At 33.8% G+C, this 14,936-nt stretch overlaps 1 protein-coding gene across 2 annotated transcripts in view; it reads left to right on the top strand.

Annotated features, from left to right (window-relative positions):
• Positions 1 to 14,936, top strand: part of EPHA3 (EPH receptor A3) — a 340,054-nt gene that overhangs the window by 273,680 nt on the left and 51,438 nt on the right. For both annotated transcript variants that reach the window (XM_084875452.1, XM_084875451.1), the window contains exons 10-11: positions 4,982 to 5,107; positions 12,357 to 12,542. In XM_084875452.1, the coding sequence (XP_084731578.1) occupies positions 4,982 to 5,107; positions 12,357 to 12,542 (312 nt within the window). The remainder of the gene's footprint in view (positions 1 to 4,981; positions 5,108 to 12,356; positions 12,543 to 14,936) is intronic.

The raw sequence follows: 14,936 nt of genomic DNA, 5'->3' as shown, positions 1-14,936 counted from the left end.
ATTCAAATAGTGCATGTGACAGGAGTCAGAACTATAGTCAGCTCTGCATAGCTGAAAGGCAAAGCATATCTTCAAATCTCTTATTACTAGTTCTTTGCTAAAATCTAAATAGGATCCCTTTTTCCGTCCTAACTGCCAGGTAGATAGAAACAACCTCTGTTTATGTAAAATGCCTCACTCCATTTTGTCAGCCAACCAGGAGGATAAACTGTTTATCTTGGAGTTACATGATAGCCAATCAGTAAGAAAGCCAGCACTTCCCCCCGCCCCCCCCCCCATATTTTAATACCAACCAATTTAGTATTTGAAATAAATCTTTTCAAAGAGAAATAACTTTTTTAGGAAACAAAGTATTTATGTCTAATAAAGAGACTCATTTTTATTTTCTTCTAATGAAAGGAATCATCCCAAATTCTTTGCTTTCCCAGAATATGGCTCAGTTTAATGCGGAAATTACTAATCAGTAATTCCAATGGGTATTAGTATGGAGACCATTCTCATATATGATGAGGGTAGTCTTGTAAACATTCCTTTCTTTGGCATTCACTATTGCCTTGCCAAATTATGTTTAAGTCAAATAGTTCATTATCAGTCATTGGCTCTGCATCTAAAAATTATAGCGTTAGTTGTAACTCAAGTAAAAACTTGATTACCTGTTACTATCATGCAAGAGGGACATACAGTAGCTTGAAGGGGGAAAAAAAAAATTCCAAATGTAAATTGATGTGATATTGACACAGTACCTGGGTTTACAGAGAGCATTGTTTGTTTTGTCCTCATTGCTGTCATTATAGAATAAACCACAAAAAGTACCCACAAACTACTACCTTTCTAATATCAACATTTCATCATTTTAGATTGGTTAGGTCCTTGGTCGGCAAACTGCGGCTCTTGAGCCACATGTGGCTCTTTGGCCTCTTCCACAAAAAAACCATTGCCTGGGCAAGCCTATTTTTAGAAGTGGCGTTAGAAGAAGTTTTAAGTTTTAAAAATTTGGCTCTCAAAAGAAATTTCAATTGTTCTACTATTGATATTTGGCTCTGTTGACTAATGAGTTTGCCGACCACTGAGTTAGGTTACAAACTCAAAAGTCCTCAAAGTGTACATGAACAAATTACAGGATACTTGTCTAGCTTTTTCTTCCTGGTCTCTCAAAACACTGAAAATTGCCATACTTAAATTACGCAGAACAGTTACATTCCTTTGGATTAAGTTGCTTTTAATTTGAGTTGGACAATCAATGTAAATATTGTTTTTAGAGTAAAACCATACTGATTTTGTTCTTTATATGGGAATTATAAATCTCATGAATTTAGAGTATTGATAAATTCCTGTGAGCCAATTGTAAGTAGGCTTTTTTTTTTTATCACTCTGATCTGTTTTAGCTGCTGGTTTTTATGGTAAAGTTTGTTGAAACTTTAATTTTCTTCAAATGCACAATACCTTTATGATAGACAAACAAAAAAGAAATGCATTTTATCCTAGCTGCAATGGCACAAAGTAACTTATATGCATGCCATAAACTTTCTGCATCTTACTACTACAGCTGGTTTATTTCAGACCATTTATTTGGTATTACCTTAAAAAGCTCGAGCTATGAACTATTCCCCTCAGCCTTGTTACAAATCCCATAATATAGCTTCAAAAGGAAAGAAATGTGTTTCACCTCCTAAGATCCTGTCCCATTGCCCTCTCTGGCTGAGTCTTTCTACTTTTTTGCTATCCTTAGGGCAACTCATGCTGGTAAAATGGAAATGAAAATTATTGTGTTTGCACAGAATGAGCTGTAAAGTAGTGCAGCTTAACACGTGTGCATGTGTTTATTATCTGGTTTTCTTGACACAGCCCAGTTACTCTGTATGTTGCCCTTAATTATTGGTGTGGGGGGATTATGTGCCTTGTATCCTGACTCACCTGATTCCTGGAATCTCTGGGGTCAGCAGTTAAAAATACGCAGCCAACACTACCACAGTGAGCAAGTCCTTTTACTTGAGGGTGTGTGGGGGTATATATTTGTATTGTTTCCCCAAATGTCATGTGGATGGAAAGCCATAAACTTCAATTTAACTAATCAGAATGAATCAGTTGGTTTTATTTGGGAATGATTATTTAATGTTCAGATTATTTGGTATTGAGAGATCACTCTAAAGCACAATTTCAAGACTTTTTAAATCCAGTGTCATTATACTATTTGAGACACTGTTTCTGATCATCCATTTCATAATCTTCTTTGTAAATTCTCATGTCAGTAAATCTCTCCAAAATTTATTTTCTTAAGTTAAAACAGGTAAAGTATTTGTAGTCATTTACTAGAATAATTTTTTTACCATATTTTTAATTTTTTTTCTTGAAAAATAAGCTAGGTTTTCTTCTGATGTTAACATTTTCTTACCATGATATTACTGTTACCAGAGAAAAAGCAAAACTAGTTGGTCATAAATCATAGCCTCCATTTTATGTTAGTCTTTTTTTAAAATGTAACCAAGTTGACTTAAACCAATTCTGACAAGGTTTTATTTCCTAACATCTCTTAGAGTGCCTACAGTTACTTTTATTGTTTTCCCTACCTCAAAGCTTTTCTTCGCATGATAGTTTGAAAGTATTATAGGTTTCCTCAATATGTTTGCTTATTTTAAGGGTAAAATGTTTTAGTACAGATAATGCTAGGACTAGTTTTAGTGTAGTAATAAATTATAGTGGGCCATTATAAGAAAGAGTGACGCTGCTGTCTGTTTTTATAGGAAGCAATAATGTTTATAATAATGGCAAAGCATGAGAACTGATCTATGAGCACAAAAGAAATGGGCATTTCTGAGCCCAAATCCTGTATCCAGGAAACCTCAATTATAGTAATAATTGTGAAAATACTAATGATGACATTTAGGGGCACTAACTACTTAGCAGGCACTGAAGATAGGCACTTGAGTAACACATTTTCATAAACTTTCTTCTCCTAGGTTCTCCACTTACTCCCTCGCTCTCCCATTTCTATTTTGCTATCTCACAATCATCTGAAGAAGTAGTGAGGGAAATAGAGTTTCACCTCCCATCTCTTCTGATCATCATTTTTCGAAATAAATTTTATGTCTATAATTATTCACTTAAAACCTCTATGGAAGCTTTGCAGAAGCAAAAAAATATGTATTATAACCATGTAATTCCTGAAGTTGTACTGTAGGTCCACAAACTGATCATTTTGTAGCCAAACTGCAATCCTGGACTCACTGGTCTAATGTCCAGTGTGCTGAAGTTTCTCAGAACAATTGCTGTCATCAGTTTCCACACCTTTTCTATACAAAATACCCATTGACACAAAGAAATGTTTGACTATAACAGAATGTTCAGTTGCAATTATTTCACTACAAAATGATTTTATACAGATAAACTCTTAATGTTTTTTTGTTATTTTAGAGTAGAATAAGCATTTAATATTCTAGTGTGATCAGTGAGAAACTATACCATCATTAAGCAACCATGTCCCTTGCTAAAAGAATGTCATATATATATATATATATATATATATATATATATATATATAATATATTAGTATATATATTCTTTTTACCATTGTTATTAAAATTAAAAGAAAAACCAATAATGTCAATTCATATACTATAGGAGTTAAATTACAATTGCCTTTAATGTTAGAGCATGTTTATGTACTTTAATAGCTCTTAGGTTTACTTTTTTAAAACATAGTTTTCTTTCATTGAAAGTATATTGAACATTTTAATTGTTTTTAATATGTGCTATTTTTCTAAATGATAGGAATATAATTAATATTAAATCAAACCCAAAATGACTTTTTTATATCTTTTGTCTTTGCTATTTCAATTGCAGAATATCGTGGAAAGTGTCACATTTAGAATAATAAAATAAATTATAAAGGGGGTTTATATTCAATAAGCTATAATATTATTTACATTTGGAATTTGGCTCCTTAGCACAGCGTTTTTCAACCGCTGTTCCGCGGCACACTAGTGTGCCGCGAGATGTTGCCTGGTGTGCCATAGGTGCAGACAAGACAAGAATTTTATAATTTTTCACTATTTTGTTTACTTAATATTTCATAATAAAGTAATTATAAAATACTTTCTTTGTGTTTATTTGATTCCTATTCAAGAGAATTACTTTATATATAGTCAATATAGGCACAGAGTTAAATTTTTTAACATTTTCTAATGGTGGTGTGCCTTGTGATTTTTTTCATGAAACAAGTGTGCCTTTGCCCAAAAAAGGTTGAAAAACACTGCCTTAGCACTATTATTAAACCTATATATAAATACTTATCTTGCCTTTAACTACGTTGAAAAGCTACACAATAAGATTTCACTTAGTTGATTTTATATTACTATATACATGTAATACCCACATTATGTATACATCATTTCACATCTTAAAGTAGACCTAGAGTTGCTGTGGGGGATTTTGATTGTGAACTTATTTTAATAAAAGCAGAATAATACCTGAGAGAAGACATACCGTTTTATATCCTTTAATTAATTTATCTGTATTATAACATTTATCCAACCTTATGAAAATATTTTATACACTTCTATTTATTGTCAGATGTGGCATTGTAATATAATAGATACTTAGTTACTGTTTGTAGAATCATAAAAGGTGATGGGTGATAGTGTTCACTCAATAATGCTACTATGAAATTACAGGACCTACACAATTTTGAACCATATTCTCTTTAAGATCCCCTTTCTTCAATGTCCTTTTTTTTCTAGTGTTTTTACAAAGAAAGTTCATTGTGGTTCCTCTTTACATTTTATTATGGGGGATATTTTTTTATTAAGTTGTCAATACTTAGTCCACCCTCATGCTGATTTATGTGATATTTCAGAATAAACTATGGGTTTGATGCACTTTATCATAATGGGGATTGTTTTTAACCAATAATGTTATAGAATTTGTTAAACAAGGTTTTATAAACCTAGCTACAATAATATTTCTTCATTCTTCCCTTAAACAGTAAAACTTCCAGGACTCAGAACTTATGTGGATCCACATACATACGAAGACCCTACTCAAGCAGTTCACGAGTTTGCTAAGGAATTGGATGCCACCAACATATCCATTGACAAAGTTGTTGGAGCAGGTAACCACAACAGAAATGTCACTGCCAACCTACTATGTCAGTTACAGGTTTACAGCTATGAATAAGAATTTCCCCTGAGGCCCTGGCCGGGTGGCTCCATTGGTGGGAGCCTTGTTGCCTACACCGAAAAGGTTGTGGGTGTAGCTCACTGTCTAGGCTCATACCTAGGTTGTGGTTAGAACCCAGGTAGGTGATGTACAGGAGGCAGCCAGTCACTGTTCTCTCCCTGTTTCTCTCTCTAGAACCAGCCAACATCCTCAGATAAAGATTAAACAAAAAGAAAAATAAAGAGTTCTCCTTGAAATTGCTCAGGTTCTCAGGCCTAATCATAGGGTGTGGCAAAAGAGTTTTACAATTTTGAGTGTGTGAAACACAAAGTTTATTCTTGTATTAATATTTATTAATTATTGCATTATTTTTTATATAAACAACTGTAAACCCACTTTTGCTCCACCTGTATATTGCTATGAAAATGGGCATTTTCGGACATAATGATCAAAGGCAAGTAACAAATAAATGGAGTATTTAATGGAATGGAATGATTTCAAAGGTGCCAGACCTACAGACTCACAGACCACAGGCCAGCTTTTTATTTATTGAATTTCAGAGGCGGCAGCAGCAACAGCTCAGTCTTCCCAGGGCTACGCTGATCATGTGTCACAAAGACCATTAAGCTAAATAGGGATAATAGGATAAAAGTGTGTTTTACTTTAAGCCCACTAAGTGGAATTTAGGATCTGTGGGAAAAAAGGTAATTTTAGAATCCTCTTCAGAATTCAAAAAATAGACAACACAAAATAATATCATAAATGAAACATTCTAAAACACAAATTTCATGACAATTAGTTTGAGTAGTTTAAATAATGTGAAGTGCTCCATTTTAATGTTGCCTGTAACTTTATAAACTATTAATTTATTTGTGTCAAGGCTTGTTTTTATATAGAAATCTCTATTTCTAATCAGTAATTTTGCTATAGCATAAATTCATAAATACTCTTTGAGAGATTATTAACAATTGTTGCATATTTTTAGCAAAATTATAGAATGTTATAAAATAACTATTTTACACACTGAGACATACTATATGAACATTCACAGTACATGCAGTGTGCATTTGAACAAAACTACTATTCCAAAGTAAAAATAAACAATAGTGTTCATTAATGGTTTTACACCATCATCTCATTCTTCAATATCGGTCTAAAAACAACAACAAAAAAACACTCACAAACTAGTTATTTTGATGTGGGAAATGAAAGACTGAAAAATTAGTTTATTGAATTATCCGTAATACATCAGAACACATTTTCTGTAGTAATATATTTATGACTGATGCTTCTTTATACAAATGGGCATCTAATCTCCTCTCCTGTATTTTTTTTCTTTCTTTTTTCTTTTTCTTTCTATACACCAAAGGATTATTTAGAATGCAAGCAGTATTTCCTATTTTCTAGAACAATCAGAGTAATTCACATTATCTAAACAAAATGATAACTTATTAACTTTTCTCTTCTAGAAGGGAATTTAGGTGATGAACACACAATGCAATATACAGATTATGTATTATAGAATTGTAAAAAAAAATCATCTTCTAATTTTCTCAATGTTGTATCATCTTAAACGTCACACGTGTAGGCAATATTAAAATATTCATCTAGTGCCTGGCCATCATTGCTCAGTTGTTTGAGCATCTTCCCATGAACCAGGAGGTTGAAGGTTTAATCCCTCACCAGGGCACATGCCCAAGTTGTGGGCTTGATCCTGGGTGGAGGACGGGCAGGAGATGGCTGAGTGATGTTTTCTCTCATAGATGTTTATCACCTCCTCTCCTTTCCTCTCTATGAAATCAATATAACTTATTAAAATATTCAGTCAGAGATTCATAAGCAAACTAGAGTGACTTCTTTTTTCATACTCTAAGACTTAAGAAGAAACAGTCACCATACATCTAATTCAGTTACAAGAGTTCTGTATTGCTTGTTCTTTCATTTGTGCAGTTTTGCTTTGTGTACTGCTCCATGGTGCAGAGGTTTCTGATCACTGTTGAATGTTGCCCCAGAAGAGTGCATTCTTCTCTGTCACAGAAGCTGCAGTAGCATATGCAACACGTGTATTTGGAGTGCTCAACTGGCCAGGAGGAAAAACCCACTATTCTCAGCCAAGGTCCAGAAGGCCAGACAGACACATTAGGGCATTGAAATCTGAGACCCTCCTCATAAGTTAAAGCATACATATGCAGATGCTATTGAAAAAGCCAGAGAACTACTTCACAGCAGTGTGAAACAAAGCACACTCATTAAAAATAGTATCTGATAAATGAGATAAAGGGAAAGCCTACTATACTAACTCAATAATTCCTGATAAAATATTAGGACAGATCCTCTTTTTCCTTTTTCTCTTCAAACATATTTGTAAAAACAAACAAAAGAAGAAAAAAAAACCTAGACATATACCCAATTTTCAGGGTTCTGCAGCCAGTATTGTCATTTTCCACATTAATGGCAATAAAGCAATGCCTATTTTGTTTGCAAATAGGTATATCTTCAAGGTTAGTTATGCTTGTCCTGGAGGACTTCAGTTTAAAAGGCTTGACATTGCCAATTATAAATTGTGAAATCAAGATTTTGAAATATTTTGTTGTAAAATTTTAAATATCCACAAAAATAGATGAAAATGTGTAAGAGTATAATGAACTATCAGGTACCCATTTCCACAACAGCTACCGTCACAATCTACTCATGGCCAGCTTTCTTTCATCTACAAATTCACCCAGTTTCTACACACTTTTTAACTTTTACAAATAAGGTATACATAAAAGATGAATACTTGTGTTAAATTGATTAGCAACAATCTTGTATTCTTAAAAGTGTTGAATATCTTGGTCAATGCCATAACTTTCACAATCAATGACATATACAGAAAGACTATAGTTGTGGGCTAATTTTCTAATTTTTAGTCAGACATTTGATATACAAAGAAATGGGTATAACGGAAATTCCTAATTTCAATCCCCAATCTAACTTTCATTTTAAAGATTAAATATTGAAATTTTCTAAAGGTAGAATATATTTATTTAGCTCACAGTCTATGCTAAGCACTCACATGCATTTAATTTTGTTAGTCTGATAGATAAGTATTGGAATCTTAATTTTACCAGACGAGGAAACAATTGTTGAACCTTTGACTGCTCCATGGTCACATAGCTACTAATTAGGAAAACGACATTAAAAACTTGTACTTTTCAACTTCAAAGTCCATGCTGCACGATGATGATCAAAATACACATTTTTCTAGATATTTGTGAGGATTAATTTGATTATTCATCTATCGTTCTTAGCTGACATATCAACCTGGTTCTTATGTATTTTTATTAAAACACTAGAAGGAGAATGGGCTTTGAAGCTAATGCAGGGAGTCATTCTACTTAAAGTACATTTTTCCTCTATTTTAAATGAAATTAAATTTACTTTGAGCAATTTTGCATTGTGCATCTTAAATCAGAAAACAGTATTTTAATTCTCATAAATCACACTTTCTCTCAAAAGAGAAATAGTGTTGCACTTATTGAACCAAAAAACCAAGCAGTGTCTTTCTCAGTGGCCCTCCTGTAACTGTGCTTTTATGTAGAAATAACAGAACCTAAATTTCCTTTCTTATAGGTGCAAACTTAATTGAACACGACCACATAAAACCGGGCTAAATAGAAAGATTAGACATTGCATTTTCCCAGTCTTTGTTAACATTTTAAGAGTTCTTTTAAATTATTTAAAATAGAATTAAGTAAATATTTATAATATCTACCTGATGAAAAAAATCACATTTCTAAATTTTGTAATTTTTATAAATTAGCATTACTGAAATGCCATTTTCTGGATTTTGAAGGTAGATGTATATGTACAGATATCCCAATGAGAACATAGAAAGAAACTCTACTTGAAGTTTCAATTCTTCCCTTTGGTCTCCTAGTGAGGGGTATTTTTACAAAATGCTATCCTTTACAAATACTCGTCCAACATGACATTAATTTTGCAACTACACTAACCATCACAACCAACTCTTCTTGCATTTAAAGAGTATTTGAAGTGTTAAAAGCACTTTTATATTTGTTCTTCAATTTGATCTAACGCTTGAGAGGTAAATCAATAATTTATTCTTCTTAAGGTAGGTTTGAACTCAGGAATATAGTGACTAACACTTAGCATTTACTATGTGTCTAGTACTCTCTTAAGTGTTTCACATACTACATTAATTCTTTTAATTGCACAAAAACCTTAGTAGAGACACTAGTGGTGTACTTATATGACAGATAAGGGGAAAAAGACACAGAGAGGTTAAGACACTCAAAATCAAACAGCTAATAAGTGGCAATGGCAGAATTACACCGTAGACAATGTAGAATCCATGCTCTGTCCCACCAGCTCTGTATGGTCTGGCCTGTTATCTGACAAGTGACTTGTCACTTAGAGCAAGTGGTGATGACATCCAAATTTAAAACACAATGTATTACACTATGTTGGCTCATGATAATGTCAGAACTTTCAGGAAATGAAAATTCATTATAAATACTTCTTATGAGATTTGCTCAAAATTAATGCTTACACAAAGGAAATTGAAGCTCTAGCAATGTTCTTATAGTTCTGTACAAGGAAATAAATTCTTACTCTTGCTAACAAATTCTAATTTATTAATTTGCATCCTAATTTCTCCTCCTAATACTCATATCTCTATAACACAATTTCCCTTGGATTTAAAAGGACCAAGGAACAGTCTCAAGTTCTGCCCTTAATTCTCCCTATAATTCTATAGAACACTCTAGCCACAGTGATTGCTATCTTCTCTGAACTTCCTCAAGGGGAGGAATTAGATCTGCCTTCTTTATCATACATCTGTGTTGTTCACAGTGTCTGGCATAATGGTGCTATTTGATGAGTACTTATTAAATAATTTCTGACTAACTGCTTCTTGGGCCTTAAGTAACTTGGACAAGTTGCAGCATGTCATGGTTTTAAAAATAGGGGCAAGACTGGTTTCCTAAGAAAGCGACAAGTCTGGTCAGTTTAGAGCTTCCTGGACAGAAGCAAGTCATTTTTAGTGATGGAGTTACAAAGTCGATAGGGCCACTTGCTGTTTCTGGGGGAAAACTACTTACCTGGACAACAAATAGAGAAGAAACAGCTTGCTTCTTGACACCTTCTTTCTGGTTGACCATTGAGGCACGGAGCTTGTACAAAAACTCATAGTGAGGAGGTTGGACCAAAAATATGAATGCATTCCACACACATTCTGAAAATTGAGTATGTACTGAATCTTTGTAAAAAAGAAACTCCTCTTATTTGATATTTTAAAAAGACTTTAAATGTCTAATAATTTATACAATATTGAGATTTATTCTGTGAATAGGAAACATTATATGCATGTCACTACTTTGTAGCTACTACTATGGAATCAGTGGGGACCAAAAAAAAAAAAAAAAGAATGTAAAAGGTCTCTGCTCTCCAGAAGCTAAAAATCTACTGAAAGAGCAAATCTCAAAAACAATGGATATGAAGATAGTGCTCAAACTAGTTCTAGGTAATTTTTTACCAATAACATTAGACCAGTGGTCGGTAATCTCAGTAGCCAACAGAGCCAAATATCAACAGTACAATGATTGAAATTTCTTTTGAGAGCCAAATTTTTAAAACTTAAACTTCTTCTAATACCACTTCTTCAAAATATACTCACCCAGGCCATGGTATTTTGTGGAAGAGCTAAGGGACCAAAGAGCCACATGTAGCTAAAGAGCCACAGTTTGCTGATCACAGCATTAGACTATTTAAAATTAGCAACACTTTATATTCAACACACTATGGATTAATTACTCATGTAAGAAAATTTTTATTGAATCTAAAAAATATCTCTACAGTAATTCCATAGATAAAAATGTGGTATCCTTTTTTTGTTGCTTTTTCAATTTTTAAAAATTTATTTTAGAGAGGGAGGCAGGAATAGGGAAAGAGAGAAAGAAGGATTGATGTGAGAAGAAATATTGGCTGCTTCCTACACACCACTTACTGGAGATCAAACCTGTAACCTGGGCATGTGCCCTGACCAGGATTTGAACTGGTGACTTTCTGGTGTACTGGACAACACTCAACCAACTGAGCCACACCGAACAGGGCAAAATAAAATGTGGTATCTTTTATTTGATGCTGTTATTTTATGGTCCTCCTTCCAGAAGCCCAGAGAACTTTATAACAGTTTGTCAATAATGCAATATGCTGATACTCTAATAAAATGAATTGGTAGCAGATGGTTTCATTTTCAGAGAGTCCAAGTATATAGTTAAATTGGCCCTCTTAGTAAAAAAACAGAATAGTTAGAGACATCTGAAGTTTCAATCAATGCTCAACCCTTGCTTGTGCTGGTCTGTTGATTACTCTGAGGAATGGTAGCTATGAGAACAAGGAGTAAAAAGTCTAATAGTTATAGCTTTCAACTGTCCCATATTCTTTCATATTACATTATTCACAGTGTGCTTCTTAAAAATATATGAGGCTTGTCACAAGGTCCATTTACTGTTAGAGTGTGGATGTCCCGGGGCTTCTTAGGGAGGCTCAGATTACCAGCTTCCAAAATAATCTGAAAGCCTACAGTGTACATCTTAAAGACCCAAGCTGTAAATATTTGAATAAAATTATTAAAAGGAAAGAATTGTTCTCTTCTGATTTTTTTATTACATGACTGGAGGTCTTGTGCATGAATTCATGCACAGTTGGGGTCTGACCAGCCCAGCCCAATTGGCAGATCAGGGCCGATTCTGTCAGGAGGAGGAGATGGTGGAAGGTTGACTGGCTGGCCTGCTTTGTTTGGGGCTGGATCAGGATGGAGCTGGCTGAGGAGAGGGGTCATGGATGGTTGGCTAGCTGCCCCTGACCTTGATCAGAGTGGGGTTGTGATTGGGGTGGAGTTGGCTGGTGGGAAGGGCCACAAGGCAATTGGGGTGGTAGGAACCCATCAGGGGCAGGGCTGGCTGGGGGGAGGGAGGAGCTGCTGAAGGTTGGCTGCTGGCCCCACACCCCCATCAGGGCAGTTTGCTGGTCGCAGTGGGCGTCATAGAGAACAATCATTCTGGTTGTTATGGCGTTCCATTGCTGGCTATATATATATATATATATATATATATATATATATATATATATATATATATATATATATATATATTTTTTTTTTTTTTCCTGTTGGGGTTCATTCTTCTGCATTCTAACAGGTGAATTTGGAGAGGTGTGCAGCGGTCGCTTAAAACTCCCATCAAAAAAAGAGATTTCAGTGGCCATCAAGACCTTGAAAGTGGGCTACACTGAAAAGCAAAGGAGAGACTTCCTGGGAGAAGCAAGCATTATGGGACAATTTGACCATCCTAATATCATTAGGCTGGAGGGAGTTGTCACTAAAAGTAAGTAAAGTCTAAAGTCATAAGATCAACTTTTGTGTATGTTGAGCAGAGGTCATTTAAACCTGAATTCAGTCATTTAAGAAATATGATTCTTTTTTTCATAAGTATCTTAAAGTTTTAACAAAAAAAAAAAACAGTTTAAGATTAACATGTCTTTATTTGACAAGAGAGCAAAAATATTTAACTAGTATTATATTGACAGTGATCTTAAAAAGCTTTACAAAAATTTAGAAGCTAAAAACCGGATATTGGCTCAGTGGATAGAGAGTCAGCCTGCAGACTGAAAGGTCCAAGGTTTGATTCAGGTCAAAGGCATGTACCTTGGTTGCTGGCACATCCCCAGTGGGAAATGTGCATGAGGCAGCTGATTGATGTTTCTCTCTCATTGATGTTTCTAACTCTCTATCTCTCTCCCTTCCGCTCTGTAAAAAAAATAAAAAATAAAAAATAAAAAATAAAAATCAATAAAATATATATTTTTTTTAAAAAAACTGGATATTAAACACATGCTGATTAAAAGACAAGGAAGAAGTGAATTTTGGAGAAATTTCTGTTATGTAGAGTAGCAAGGAAAAACAATGTTTCGAGTTTGATAGAAATTGTCAGGAACTCCCAGCTAGCTGCTTTTTAATTTATTACTCACCACCTACCCCAACCCCCAGCTTTAGGGGAATTGTGAGAATTTGTGGAATACTTCTGAGCTATGATGGTTGGGATCACTTTAGACCCAATGCATTTCTCTGTTCTCTGTGGATTTCAAATAATTCTATTCTATAGTCCCACATGGCTTCTTGACTTGTCTGAGGAAGCTCTAGCTCACAGCCTGTGATAGAGATCTGAACTTATTTCCTTGATGGTTTCTCCAGCCAGACTCTAAATGAATCCCATGAGACAACTATGTGATTTTTGGCTCCAATCCCAATGAAAAGCTCTTGAGAATGCTCTGAGATTTTTTTTTCTTTTTCCTTAAGATTCAGAGCACAAAATAAAGAATAAGTTAAATTGGCAGCATACTCTTTGGAATGAAAGACAGCATGGCAGGGAATTTGGCATCCAGAGGATAATTGATTGGCATCACATTTCCATATTCTGTGGTTACCAATAGGCATTACATATTATATTTTTCACAATGATATTTTTCTTTAACACTATACAGAGCACTTTTTAAATGGCACTAATACCTATTCTCATTTTAGTGTGACTAAAATAGCAGTTCCTTCCTCAGAAAAGTATGGAATAATTAAAATATACTTTGATATCCTTTATAGTTTTCTTATAAAATAAATGGGATTAAGGATTTAGAAATGTAAAAACTTAATCATAACATTAATCCCACATTAAGTCACATAAGGATCATTTTTTCTCTGTACTACTAAAAATTAGGCCATACTACTAGTAACACTGAAATATTTTCTGACAAATGACTATAAAATTTTTTAAATTAATAATCAAAACACTTTTTGTAGTAGTACAGATTAGGAAAATGTATGAATCCTTTGTTCCTTCAGTGTAAGACCAATCTACTTAATATCCATGGAACAGGATGATATATCAGTGGTGATTTAATAATCAGTCATTTATTTTTCTCCATAGCTTCCTTACAAAGTAGTTGTGCTTCATATGTTTAACGTCGCTGGGAGAGAAAACGCATTTAAACTTACCTAACCATTCTTCTTTTAACTCTCAATTTTTACAAGTTTTTCTTTCTGAGATGGCTATTATATGTCCAACATTGTAGTGTGGAGATTATTTTTTCTTACTACTATACTGTGAATTAGGTATATTACAATTTTACATTTGAACAAATGGCAACTAATGAACAAGTAAATTGTCTAATTGGAAAGTTCTAGATGTGGCATTGGTTACTTGGTCTGTTGTTTTCACCTCTATCACCAATTTTAGGCAAAAATGTATTTCTACTTTTTATCATTGAATTTTACATATATATATATTTAATGTATACATATATTATATATGTACATATATATATGTGTGTGTGTGTGTGTGTGTGTGTGTGTGTGTGTGTGTGTGTGTGAGAAATTATTTATCTTCCCTAAAACTTGAACATAACAGGGCATCTCTCAAACTTCAAAAATACTCAGTGGCCAATTAATAACCATTAATGCTTAAAACAAATGTAAACTCTCATTGGAGGCAAAATCCATTTTATTTGATAATCAGGGACTTAAACAGAACCTGAATCATAATAGGTACTTAATTGACTAATGTTAGGAAATAAAATATTGATTGCTCGCTTGTTTGATTGATTGATTGATTGAATTAGTGAATTTTTAAAAAACACCCTAGTTTTCTGCCAATAGGTCGTAAGTGTTGGTTCATTTAACTGAATTTGTTTCAGAGTAGAATTGTGAAGCTGCTTGTAACAAACCGGGA

The sequence above is a fragment of the Pipistrellus hanaki genome (genome assembly GCF_964339955.1).
Source record: "Pipistrellus hanaki genome assembly, chromosome: 2".
Lineage (NCBI taxonomy): Eukaryota > Metazoa > Chordata > Mammalia > Chiroptera > Vespertilionidae > Pipistrellus > Pipistrellus hanaki.
This window is presented reverse-complemented; position numbering and strand designations above follow the sequence as displayed.